The 13,971-nt window shown below is 36.0% G+C and overlaps 1 protein-coding gene across 6 annotated transcripts in view; it reads left to right on the forward strand.

Moving 5' to 3' along the window:
* The window catches only part of PDS5B (PDS5 cohesin associated factor B), a 195,900-nt gene that overhangs the window by 167,949 nt on the left and 13,980 nt on the right, over positions 1-13,971 (forward strand). For all 6 annotated transcript variants that reach the window (XM_023250592.2, XM_023250593.2, XM_023250605.2 and 3 more), the window contains exons 25-30: positions 2,435-2,639; positions 5,377-5,491; positions 7,265-7,397; positions 10,257-10,376; positions 11,630-11,692; positions 12,275-12,420. In XM_023250592.2, the coding sequence (XP_023106360.1) occupies positions 2,435-2,639; positions 5,377-5,491; positions 7,265-7,397; positions 10,257-10,376; positions 11,630-11,692; positions 12,275-12,420 (782 nt within the window). The remainder of the gene's footprint in view (positions 1-2,434; positions 2,640-5,376; positions 5,492-7,264; positions 7,398-10,256; positions 10,377-11,629; positions 11,693-12,274; positions 12,421-13,971) is intronic.

The raw sequence follows: 13,971 nt of genomic DNA on the forward strand, positions 1-13,971 counted from the left end.
TCTGTAAAATACAAAGCCATGGCTACTGCCCTTAAGAACAAAAGCTCTTAGAACAGAAAATATAAAGAAGTGTTGATAATACAATGTGATACACAAAGTAATTGAACTATTTGCAAGACACTGTCAGTAGTTCTGAGGATAATTTGTAGTAGGAAAGGGCACTAAAAGTGAATTTACTTAAGATGCAGACAAATTAATTTCACAGTTAGTTAGTGAATAAAAGCTTTAATTGGAACTTTGAGGAAAATGTTTTGTAGTATTAGATACCATCTTCTTTTTTCTTATATTGAACCAAATAGTGGTTAGAACCATAACCATGAAAGTATTAAATGTTTGCTTTTTTGAATGTTTTTTTCCTGCAAAAAAATTGTATTACTCTGTTCCATACTTCACATTTAACTTTTGTAACATAGTCAAAAGGATAATCATCTTTGCAAAAAACAAACATTTGGAGGCTGTCTCAGTTCCTAGGAAGACATATTTTAAGTTTTTTCTTCACATGCTTTTCTATTTGATGTACCTATTTGTCATCATTCTTGTCAGTTTTCTCCTCTTTCATTATTAACTGTGACAGCTTGCACATGACTTAACAGTTCTTCTCTAACTTTAATGACAAATGTTGGGAATCCTACTACTTTTGCCATGATTCAGTAATTAATTTATATTGTTGGATCCTGAATGATTAGCGAGAAAGTAACAAAAACATGGTCTTGGTTGAGAATGTATCTGAGTAGGGGGAAGGGATGTTTGGAGATTAATTTTTTAATGAATGGTGTGTTCATCTGTGAATATATTTGTGATATTTTGACTTACACAGTTTGTAATTGGGTATTTTCATGGTGAATAATCAGATAATGAAGATTCCTCTACCCCGTGGGAGTTTTAATACTGAGGAAGGAATGAGTTGATGTCAACTTTATTTTGTTGGGTGTGACGGTTGACAATAATTCTGTGGAATTAGAATACTCTTTAATTTCTTATTTTTTAAAATTTTATTTTAGAGAGGAGTGCATGAGCGAGCAAGGGAGGGAAAGAGAGTGGGGGGCAGAGAGAGAGAATCCCAAGCAGCTCCACACTGTCAGTGCAGAGCCCAACATGGGGCTCAGTCTCATGGCCTGTGAGACCATGACCCAAATCGAAACCAGGAGTCGGACCCTTAACTGACTAAGCCACCCAGGTGCCCCAAGAATACTTCTTAAAAAATAGATATTTGGGGGCACCTGGGTGTCTCAAATGGTTAAGTGTCGGACTCTTGATTTCAACTCAGGTTATGATCTCACGGTTCATGGGATTGAGCCCCGCATGGACTCCAGTGACAGTGGGGGAGCTTCCTTGGAATTCTCTCTCTCCTCTTTCTGTCCCTCCCCTGCTCATATTTGTGCTCTCTCTATCTCAAAATAAACTTAAAAAAAAAAAAGAGATAAACAAGTCTAAATTAAATGAGAGAAGGTACACAAAATAAGGATTTAAAGATAAGAGCAAGATGTTATGACCTAGGTTTTGAAAAAAACCAAAATGTACATTATAGATAGTAGAAATAGTATGCATAACATTGCAATAGTATGAAAGACACCACACTTTGTGTTCATTGGTGGAGGGTAAGGTGTAATTATGAAGGTCTTTATACGTTTCATATATGACTCAAATGTCATATTGAGCTTTGTCCTATAGCTTATTCCATAGATAATCTATATGCCAGATACTGTGCTAGGTTTAGAGGCTCAAAAGTGAATAAAGGCATAGTTCTTGTCTTTAAGGAATGAGCCGTGATGGGTAAGACCTATAAACCAATCATTTTAATACTGTATAGCGAATGCTATGCCGGAGATACGCACAGAGTGCTAAGAGAGGATAGCTGGATGCCTGATAAAGACTGGAAGATATAGGAGCTGTTGTTAGAGATGAGGAGGAGTTAGCTAGAAGAGTGGAGATGGGTGGTTTAGTAGAGGGAGTTAGTATGAGGAAAGCAGGCACAGTGGTAATGAACAATCGGTTCATTTATAGGACTAAAAGTAATTTGGTGTTCCTGAAATTGACTAGTAACTCTTGCCTTCAGAGTTGTCCATTTTAATCTGAATAGTTTTTTCACTGTTAAAGCTAAAATATATAAATTGGACAGTTTTATCTTAGTAAGTGCAAAAGCTAGATAGGAGATGGTATTTAAACTATTTTTAATACCTTAAGTTAGGATGGATTTATATGTACTAGCTTTATCTGTTTTTAAAGTATATTCAGTATTTTCTAACACATGTAACTTGCTACCTTGTGAACACTACAGCCTGAAATGAACATGTCACAATCCCTCAGTCTTGTGAGCAGAAGCAGTGGTTGTCCATAAGCTTGCTCTCCTTTACCCTTCAAATTTTGTATGTGAGGTTGTTACTTATTCTTTGTTGCCATATGAATAATCTGTGGAATAATTCTGTCTTTACAGGATGAATGCTATCAAGTAAGACAAGTGTTTGCTCAGAAACTTCACAAAGGCCTCTCCCGATTACGGCTTCCACTTGAGTATATGGCAATCTGTGCACTTTGTGCAAAAGATCCTGTAAAAGAGAGAAGAGCTCATGCTAGGCAGTGTCTGGTCAAAAATATAAATGTGAGACGCGAGTATCTGAAGCAGCATGCAGCCGTTAGTGGTAAGCATATGTGAAAATGGAAGTATACTATTCTAGCCAGTTGCAATTTTATTGAACACAAAGTGATGTTACTGCTATTTATTATACTCTAATTGGCCATCATTAAATACAAAGTTGTTACTAATTTTCAGTAACCGTTTTCCTTTAAAAAAGTTCATTTGACAAATATAAATGCATAGGTATTTAAATATCAACCCATGTTTCTTTATGTAACTTACTGAATGGCCAAGGAAAATAAGCAATGACATTGGAGATACTTTTAATAAAACCGTGAAATATGCGCGCACGCGCACACACACACATATGTGGTGTAAGTACTGTCTTTTAGATTTAAAAAAGTACAGGTCTTTTATCTTTGATTGTTTTTCACTGGTAGCTGATGTTAATATCCGGTGCTTGTGTGCCTGTTTTTAATCTCATTTTATCCCATTTGTGTTATTAGTTTTTGTGTCTGAGTTCTTCATTGTATTTTAAAAAAATTTTTCTAAATGTTTATTTATTTTTGATAGAGAGAGCATGAGCATGGGAGGGGCAGAAAGAGGGGGGAGACACAGAATCTGAAGCAGCCTCCAGGCTCTGAGCTGTCAGCACAGAACCTAACACGGGGCTCGAACTCACGGACCACGAGATCATGACCCTCAGAAGTCAGAGGCTCAACCAACTGAGCCAGCCAGGCTCAAGCCACCCTTGAGTTCTTTTAACAGCATTAGAATCCACCTAGTTACCCAAGTCAAAAATCAGGCCTTTATTTTTGTACCTTCTTTTTTCCTCTTATTGGTCACCAAATCCTCCAGATACCTTGAATGTTTCTCTCCTTAGCTCTCCTACTCTGGTATATTTCACTTGGGTAATTGAATACACTCCAAACATCTTCCTGTTGTGTTTCCTTGCCTCTGACCCATCTCCAGCTGTGCCACACACCATTATCAAGAATACCATTCTAAAACAGGTTGGATCATGGTACTTCCTTGCTTGAAATCCATGTTGATTCTTCATTGCTGATAGGATCTAGTTGAAACTCATTAGCATGGTCCTTACTCTCAGCCTGAGTTTCAAGCTACCTATAAATTTTGTGTATCTTATACTATGGATTATTTGAAATTTGTGCAACCATCTTTTAACTTTGTTGTCAACTCTATCTGGAAATTGCCTGCCCTTCTAGACAAATATAAAGAAAACTAAGGAGCGTGGTTTGCACCTTTTGAATCCTTTAAAATACAGTTTTGGTGTTACTGCATCACTGGGGCCTTCTTTCTTTCTCTTCCTTCTCAAACTTGGAGAATAAGAGCTCTGGAGTCAAATCCCTCTTCTGTTTACTGGTTGTTTGGGGGCAGGTTACTTTCTCAATCTGAGCCCTAGTCTCCTTATTTGTAAAATTGGTATAATTATACTCATTTCTTATGGTTAGCATGAGGATTTAAGTGTTATGTGTATAAAGCACCTGGCATGATGTGTGGTTCAAAGAAGTACTTGGTACTTGTTAGCTATACTTACTTGAAGGCGCCTTTCACATTGAAGTATAGTTTGTGTCTCTACACTTTCCTGTGAGATCTTTATCTAGTCTTACTCATCTTTGTACTTAAAAGAATATGCCCCAATAAAAGTAGTAAGCCTAGAAAATAGTAAGCATTGAATAAATACTTGATTCATTTGAATTTGAATATCACTGAGTTTTGAAACTTGTTACTTTTTTCTTCTGTATTCTATATTTTCTTGAAATAAATATTACACACCAACTATTCTCTTAGAGTTCAGCAATAAGGAAATAAATAAAACTTGGTGTCTTATTGACACATGTAGTATTTATTATATGCCAAGTTGAGTATCTGATTTAAAATTTTATTTTGAGGGGCGCCTGGGTGGCTCAGTCAGTTAAGTGTCCAGCTTCAGCCCAGGTCATGATCTTGCAGTTCATGAGTTCGAGCTCTGCATTGGGCTCTGTGCTGACAGCTCAGAGCCTGGAACCTGCTGTGGATTCTGTGTCTCCTTTTCTCTCTGCTTCTCCCCAGCTCATGCTCACGCTCTGTCTCTGTCAAAAATAAATAAACTTAAAAAAAAATTAAAATTTTATTTTGAAAGTAGGAAATATAAAAGGAATTGTTCAGTATATGACTCCTGGTCTTTTTGACTAATGTTTGGTAAAACTAGTTAGGATTACCATTCTGACCTCTAGTGCAATATGCTGATCTCAGGTCAAAATATAAAAATATTTGAATTTAAAATAAAAGTTTGTTACTTCAAATGTCCTAGAAACTCTGAAGTCCATTACTTTAGATCTGTTCTTTTTTTTACAAATAATCTCAAGTAGTATCAACCTTCTTATTTTTTGTGCCATATTAACATTGAAAGATGCATTATTATTATTATTTTTTTTTTGCTCAGCTTAATAAGGGAGTGTTAAACATAAGGTTGCTCATAATCACAAGAAAAATAGATCTTATGTTTCTTTTTCTTAGATATAGTTTGTTTGGGTCACTTTTTACCATGTGTGTTTAAAAATGAAAATATTTGTCTTTGTAGGCTCAGCATATGGTGCATTTAGTAGGCATTTCAATATTGGACATGATGGATGAATGAATAAAGTCTTTATGGTGTAATTCAACACTGGACATTTCAATAAATTTTTCTTATAGCCATATTTTGGGAAACTACTGGGATGCAAGAAATACGGTATCACAGACAAAGTGTAAGGTTTGGTTTTCTCACCTGGATGTTTGTTTTGTTTTTTCTTTTTCAGAAAAATTATTGTCTCTTCTACCAGAGTATGTTGTTCCATATACAATTCACCTTTTGGCACATGACCCAGATTATGTCAAAGTACAGGATATTGAACAACTGAAAGATGTTAAAGAGTAAGACCTTTTTCATTCCATTTTCATATTTTCTGAAAGCTTTTTCTCTTTGTTGCTGACAATGGAATTGCCATTATAATTAATTAGATTTATTTAATTTCTTAGGAGTTCCGTGTTCTTCCCTTGTTTCTTCTCTTGTTTTTCTTTTTTCATACCATATCTTCATACTTCATTTCCTATATGGTTTCCCAAAAGTTAATTTAGCATAATTAGTGCACTGCTGTGTCTCTTTCGTTCTGGCACTTCTTTTCTATTGCTGCAGTCCATTAAGAGTTTCCATTCCAGTTCTTACCTTTTCCTGCTTTCTTCTACAACTGTAAATTTTCATGTGGGCGAATTAATACTCTCCTTCATTCACATAGCACTTTTTCTTTGCATTAACTATCTTTCTCCGTAGGAAGAGAGAATGGTCTAATTTAGTAATGGGCCAAGTTGGTTACCAAGGAACTACCCCACTTACTACTTCATTGGTGTTTTTCTAGCTCAAGTTTATGGCACTTGTAATTTTTTCAAAGATTATTGTTGAGAGGCAGAAAGACCATCTACGCCTGGGTGCGGAATAGGGAAATACAATAATATTTAGAGAAGTCTTCCTAATACCGCCATACTTCTTTAAATAAGCTTAAGACCCTAGTCCTCTTTCTGTTACGATAAACGTCTGTGGTTTTGAATAAATGAATTTATTATGCCTTTAGCTTCCTATTAAAGGAAAATAACTGGTGGTGTCTTAGTTCATAGAAATATTTGATAAATATTTGTGGTACCTCAAGAGAATAAAATCAAATTACTGGTAACTTTTTTATGACAAGGGAAAAGCTGTTACTACCCTCTTTTAGCCACAGTTCCTGTTTTTTTAAAACTAAGCAGTTCTCCCAAAATGAGTTCTGTGTTAGGGTGATTGTAACTAATGAAAACTTCTAACCATCTTTCTCAGATAACTTTGGTTTTTGAAATACATTTAATATTCTTTGGAATTTACTAAATATTTTTGGTTTATTTGTAACATGCCCAGTACAGTCTTGAGTACTCTTCCCATTCTGTCAGAGAGCTGCTCCAGAAGAACTTATTCTATTCCCAAGATCCTTAAGGTTCTTTTTCCCCTTCTAGAATGATACCTTGCTTCTCACTTTACTTTTCTCTCTTCTCACTTTACTTTTCTCCTCTGTGCCACAACTCTGTTCCATTCTGTCTATATAGTAAAGACACAAAGCACTTTTGGTTTGGTCTTGAACAGAGTTGTATGTAATTAACTTTAACTGAGCTAGTGAAACTTTCTTTTAATTTTTCCCTCTTAAGCAAAGACAGTATGTGTAGTTGTCAACCATGGTTTTTTTCCTCTCTAATTTATTCATTAAGATTCTTAACTATTGAGTTAGGTGCTTATATTTTCTTGAAAACGTCCAATCAGGACTGCTGTTTTGAGTGCTTGAGGCTTCACTTTATCCATGGCCCAGTTATTATTTTAGGCAATTTTCTTTCCCTGTCATAGCTAGGGGTTAAGATCACTTCATCATTTCCACCATTTAAGTTCTTTTTTAACCTGCCTCTTTGGAAAAATTATTGAGATTTTGAAAGGGGTCTTTTGAATTCACACCTACATTGCTGATAAGTTGTGATTTGTATGTGTGACATACCTTTTTTTCTCTTTTGATATAGCTGTTTTTTCCTTTTTAATTTTTTCCGTTTGTGGAGTTTATTATATTTATATTAAGAATTATTTTATCTGTATTTAACAACCAATTTTTTCATTTCTTTTTCTTCCCTTTTTCTTAGATGTCTTTGGTTTGTTCTAGAAATATTAATGGCTAAAAATGAAAATAACAGTCATGCGTTTATCAGAAAGATGGTAGAAAATATTAAACAAACAAAAGATGCCCAAGGACCAGATGATGCAAAAATGAATGAAGTATGTAATTCTTTGTAAATAATCATGCTTCCCTGTTGATTTAAGCATTTGAGTGTGGATGTGGTACTTCTATAGTATGTATAGACATTATCAATCTTTTTTTATTATTTAATAATTAGTATTTCTATTAGTAATTAGAAATACTGAAAACAATAGTTTAACTTACACTATTGTACTGAAAACTACACACAGCCATACCTTGTTTTAATGCGCTTTGCAGATAATTGCATTTTTTTTTTTTTTTTTTTTTTTTTTACAAGTTGAAGGTGTGTGACAACCTTGCATGGAGCAAGTCTGTTGGCAGCATTTTTCCAACAGCATTTGCTTATTGCTTATTTCATGTCCCTGTGTCACATCTTGGTAATTCCTGCAATATTGTAAACTTTTTCATTGCTATTATATATGTTATGGTGAACTGTGATCAGTGATCAGTGCTTTGGGGTTCCACAAACTTCACCCATATATAGAAGATGGCAAACTTAACTGATGTGTGTGTTTGGACTGTTGTAGCCACCAGTCGTCCTCTCTCCCTCTCCTCAAGCTTCCCTGTTCCCTGAGACACAACAATATTGGAATTAGGCCAATTAACCCTACAGTGGCCTCCAAGTGCTCAAGTGAAAGGAAGAGTAGCATATCTCTCACTTTAAATCAAAAGCTAGAAGTGATGAAAGTTAGTGAGGAAGGCCTGTAGAAACCGAGATGGGCTGAAAGCTAGGCCTCTTGTACCAAATAGTTAGCCAAGATGTGCATGCCAAGAACAAGTTTTTAAAGGAAATTGAAAGTGCTACTTCAGTGAGAACACAAATGATAAGAAAGTGAAATACTCTTATTGCTGATACAGAGAAGGTTTGAGTGACCTGGATAGATCAAACCAGCCACAGCATTCCCTTAAGCCACAGCCTGATCCAGAGCAAGGCCCTAACTCTGTAATTCTGTGAAGGCTGAGAGAGGTGAAGAATCTGCAGAAGAAACAAGCTAGCAGAGGTTGGTTCATACGCTTAAGGAAAGAAGCCATCTCCATAAGATAAAGTACGGAGTGAAACAGCAAGTGCTGACATAGAAGTTGTCCAGAAGATGTAGCTAAGGTAACTAATGAAGGTGGTTGCTCTAAATAACAGTTTTCTAACGCAGCCTTCTGTTGGGAGAAGATGCCATTGAGGACTTTCCTAGCTACAGAGAAGTCAGTGCCTGGCTTCAAAAGGCAGGCTGACTCTCTTGTTAGGGGCTAATGCAGCTGGTCTCTTGAGGCTGAAGCCCGTGTTCATTTCCCATTCTGAAAATCCTAGGGCCCTTAAGAATTATGCTAAGTCTACTCGGTGCTCTATAAATGGAACAACAGAGCCAAACAAATACCACATCTGTTTGCAGTATGTTTTACTGAACATTTTAAGCCCATAGTGGAGACCTCAGAAAAAAAGATTTCTCTCAAAATATTACTGCTCACTGATAATGCACCTGGTCACCCCCAAGGCTCTGATGGAGACCTACAATGAGATTAATGCTATTTTCATGCCTGCTAACACAGCATCCATTCTGCAGCCCAGGGATCAAGGAATAATTTCAACTTTCAAGTCTTACTGTTTAAGAAATACATTCATAAGGTTGTACCTACCAGAGATAGTGACTCTTCTCATGGATCTGGGTAAAGTCAAATGAAAATCTGGAAAGAATTCTCCACTCTACATTCATTAAGAACATTCATGATTCATGGAAAGAAGTCAAATTATCAACATGGACTGGAGTTTGGAAGAAGTTGATTCTAACTTCTTGGTTAGAATCATCATGGATGACTTTGAGGGGGGTTCAAGACTTCAGTGGAGGAAGTAACTACAGATGTGGTAAAAATAGCAAGAAAATTATACCTAGAAATGGAGCCTAAAGATGTGACTGAATTGCTGTAATTTCATGATAAAACTTTAATGAATTTGGAGTTGCTTCTCATGGATGAGCAAAGAAAGTGGTTTATTTATTTATTTTTTAATGTTTATTTATTTACAGACTGTGAGCCAGGAGAAGGGCAGAGAGAGAGGGAGAGAGAGAATCCCAATCAGGCTCTGTGCTGTCAGCACCGAAACCACTTTCCTGGTGCTCCATCCCATGAACCGTGAGATCATGACCTGAGCCCAAATCAAGAGTCAGATGCTCAACCGACTGAGCCACGCAGGCGCCCCAGGAAAGTGGTTTCTTTAGATGGAATCTGCTCCTGATGAGGATGCTGTGAAGATTGTTGAAATTACAACAAAGGATTGAGCATATTACACAAACTTTGTTGATAAAACAGCAGCAGCGTTTGAGAGGATTGGCTCCGATATTGAAAATTCCACTGTGGGTAAAATGGTATCAAACACCATCACATGCTGCAGAGAAATTGTTAGTGAAAGAAAGAGTCAGTCAGTACAGCAAACTACAGTTTTGTCTTATTTTAAGAAATTACTACAGTCACTCCATCGTTTGGCAGCCACCACTGATCAGCAGCAGCCATCAACATTAAGGCAAGACCCTCTTCCGGCAAAAAGATTTTGCAAGTAACCGAAAGCTCAGATGATGGTTAACGTTTTTAGCAATAAAAGTTTTTAATTACTTGTACTGTAATTACATTGTACGTTGTTTTTTAGACATAATGCTGTTGCACACTCAATAGATCATAGTATAGTGGAAACATAACTTTTATATGCACTGGGAAACCAAAAAATTCATTTGACTCACTTAATTGAAACATTTGCTTTATTGTGGTGGTCTGGAGCCGAATCTGCAGTATCTCTGAGGTATGCCTGTACTAATTGCATGTTGTAGAATTACTCCTAATTCAGAGTCAAGGCTGCCACCTTAAGTACCTAATTTTCTTTAATACCATTGCAGAAACTGTACACTGTGTGTGATGTTGCCATGAATATCATCATGTCAAAGAGCACCACATACAGTTTGGAATCTCCTAAAGACCCAGTACTACCAGCTCGTTTTTTCACCCAGCCTGACAAGGTAGTTATTTTAGATTTGTGTGTGTAGATTGAAATAAAATGTAATAAAATGTATTCTCAGCACTAGGTTGTGGGAAGATTAGGAAGGATCAGTATCAAGAGCTGGCGCACTACTAATGTCGTGGAAAGGTCGGCTTGCGTCTTAATAATGTGGTGCAAGACTAGCACATGGGCCAAATCGGAGGACACAAACAAGGTCCGGAGGTTAATCAGGATTATCTAGAGTTTGTGTTTGGAGTTTTATGCCAGTCTACGAGTACAGGCAAAAATGTGATCAAAGCATGTAGATCTGTCAGTTAATGGCCAGTGATCCAAAATGGGAAGGAGAATGTTGATAGAGTCTGAAGTTATAAGCCCTTGATTGAAATTTATAACTGGTATGAAGAAACAAGGGCAGACACTGGAACAGGTTTGAGACCCAGGGAATACCACAAGAATGTTCCCCAAACTCAGTACAAAACTCAAGTATTGTAGGAAATACAAAAAAAAAATTCTTTTTATGTTTTATTTTTGAGAGAGAGGGCGCAAACAGGGGAGAGGCACAGAGAGGAAGAGACACAGAATTTGAAGTAGGCTCCAGGCTCTGAGCTGTCAGCACAGAGCCCGACGCGGGGCTCCAACTCACAAACTGTGAGATAACCTGAGCCAAAGTCAGACGCTTAACCCGACTGAGCCAGCCAGGTGCCCCTAGTATTGTACGAGCTATACAAGGTGTTTTCCAGATTCTCTTAGAGGTTCATAATGTATCTAAGCCTATTGACTGAGAGTTTGGAAAGCACCACTACCGTTTTTGTTTTTATGTTTTTGTTTGTTTCTAAGTAAAATAGCAGTTAAGGTCTTACCAACATACAGAGATTTGCAACAGCCTTGTGGAACAGGCTCACCCAGTAGCTAAAAGGGACTGTCTGCTTTCACCTTGTCATGATTAAGATAACAGGAGTAAATGTGGTCTCTTCTGGAGATTTTTTTTTTTTTTTTTACAGAAGCATGTGTTTTCTGATGCACTTACAGAGAGCTCTAGCACATTAGAGCTCAAATATGTTTTGTTAATATTGGAGTTGGTAGAAGGTTAGTTTAAGCTTATTACAGTATTTAAAATCCGTGACTGAAATTTTGTGTTTGGAACTTATTATTGAAGTATGTCTTTTATTATGTACTTTAAAACAAAATCTGTTATATGCTTTGTTGGCTTTGAAGCACTTCTTGTATAGTGTTTGATTATTCACTAACTACAACTTTTTCTCCTGCTTGTAGAATTTCAGTAACACCAAAAATTATCTGCCTCCAGAAATGAAATCGTTTTTTACTCCTGGAAAAGTACGTTTTGAGAGTCATTCTGATTTTTACATGGTAGTTTATTTTACTGTGATTATTGACAAAATTATGTTATTTTGTATTTCTTTAAAAATTAGTGTATCTTAAGGTAGAAAATAGTTATTAGATCTCTTCCATTTACTAGTAAGAAATAATATATTTACAGTATAAATGCAAGCTGAGATACATGAACTTATTTTGTAGCCTGAAATAAAGTGCTGGAGACCTTGATCTTTAAATATCTTATCCTGTAATGTCAAGATAAAAATCTTAAAGTTAAAAACATCTTATGTCTTTCCAAAGCAGTTTGATTATCTATTTTTATTGTTGACTGTACATTTTATTTGTTCTTTCTATGTAAGCCTTTTCCTCTAAATCGCAAAGAAGCTTAACTATTATGCTTGTCTGTATAGTTTTTCACTTATTCAAGTGATACTCAATTTATAATCCTTATTTTGCTTAAGGATAGGTATATTTGTGTGTGTGATTTGTATGTAAATACTTGGACAGAGATTTATGGTTCTTTATGTATAAATTTCTTCTGGCTTTAATCAAATAGAAAGAGATATGCCTTTTTCATTTCAGCCTAAAACAACCAATGTTCTAGGAGCTGTTAATAAGCCACTTTCATCAGCAGGCAAGCAGTCTCAGACAAAATCATCACGAATGGAAACTGTAAGCAATGCAAGCAGCAGCTCAAATCCAAGCTCTCCTGGAAGAATAAAAGGGAGGTAAGCACCTAAGAAATACCATACTTTACATTTAAGGATTCCATCAAGGCAATGAGATCTAAAATAATGTAACCCAAAACATTTAATGTCAGTGAGTGGAAATCAGTGCATACCCGAACAGCCATTTACATCTTCCTGTTCATTTGCTTCTTTATTTTAGATAGGCACTCTATCTTAGGCTTTCATATTTTAGCTTGTTGGGATACCCTGTATTGGTAGACATAAGCTAAATGTCTGGCAAACTTGAAACTGTTATATTATAGTACAACCATACATTAGAAGACATAATCATTAAAAATGATGAGGTATGAGCTAATGTGAATTGTTTCCACAATACATTATTGAGTAAAAAAGGCAAAGAATAGAACAGTATTATAGTATTTTTGAGTTTTTACAAGGGATTTGTCTTCAGATTGGCTTGTATATGCATAGAAACACACATTTTTGTATTTGGGAGAATACACAACATCTTGTGGTAGTCTAGTATAGGAAGGAGATTCTATACTTTTTGGTTTGAGTTTCTTTTTCCCGTGCACATGTATAAATTTTTTTGTTTAGAAAAATTGTTTTAAATTTGTACTTTCAAATCATGCTCTACAGATTTTCGTCTTAAGAAAGAGGAAAAGAGAAAATAATTCACAGTTTAACTCGTTTTTGTGTAGTACTTAGCAGTTTGTTAGCAGCAAAGCCTTGCACAGGCCCTAACTGCCACTGATTATTGATTTTGCTTAGTTATTATGAAAGACTGTGCTGTCTTTGCATTGTTCATAACCAATCAATAAAGAAAGGATGAGACATTCTAAAATGTCTTATCAGTTTCCTTGTAACGAATAAATTGTCAAATGATATATGCTAGAGAGTGAACAAAAATACATTTATAGTGCTTGTTTTAGATTCCTGTATTAATACATATTAGTGGCTGATACTTAAGTCACCTTCACCTATATCATTTGGACATTTTCTAGTGGGATGGCTTCCTACTTAACAGGACCAAACCATTTCCAGCAACTCATATCCTAAGTTACTGGTTTTTCTTTTTGGATCTTGGTTATAATCAAAGAAGATCAGTCATTTAGGCTGAGAGCCTCAACATTGCTTTCGACTTTTTCCCTTTGCTCAGATATTGCTGTGGAGCCTAGTGATCTAATTTGCAACTTTTATTAGATTGCCCTATCGTTTATGGAGAAGAGAGGAACTAGAATTGAGATTTAAAAAAAACCAGTTAGGAGTCAGCTAATGGTAATTCAGAGAAGGGATGAAGAGGGAAGAAGATGGTAGTCAAATGTGGGATTTATTTTGATTTTAGACCCAAATTGTCTTGCTGATGAGGTAGATGTGAATAGTTATGAAAAGGGAATATTTAAAGATGTATCCTAGGGGGTTTTTTTGCTTGAATGTTTCTATAGGTGGCGGTGCCATTTACTGAGATGTTAGAAGCCTTTGAAGAGGAACAGGCTTTGTGCATGCATGCGCGTGTGTGTTTGTGTGTGTGTGTGTGTGTGTGTGTTTTCTGGGGAGATGGGGAAAAGAGGAATGTCCAAATAACTATTT

The sequence above is a fragment of the Felis catus genome, chromosome A1 (assembly GCF_018350175.1).
Source record: "Felis catus isolate Fca126 chromosome A1, F.catus_Fca126_mat1.0, whole genome shotgun sequence".
NCBI lineage: Eukaryota > Metazoa > Chordata > Mammalia > Carnivora > Felidae > Felis > Felis catus.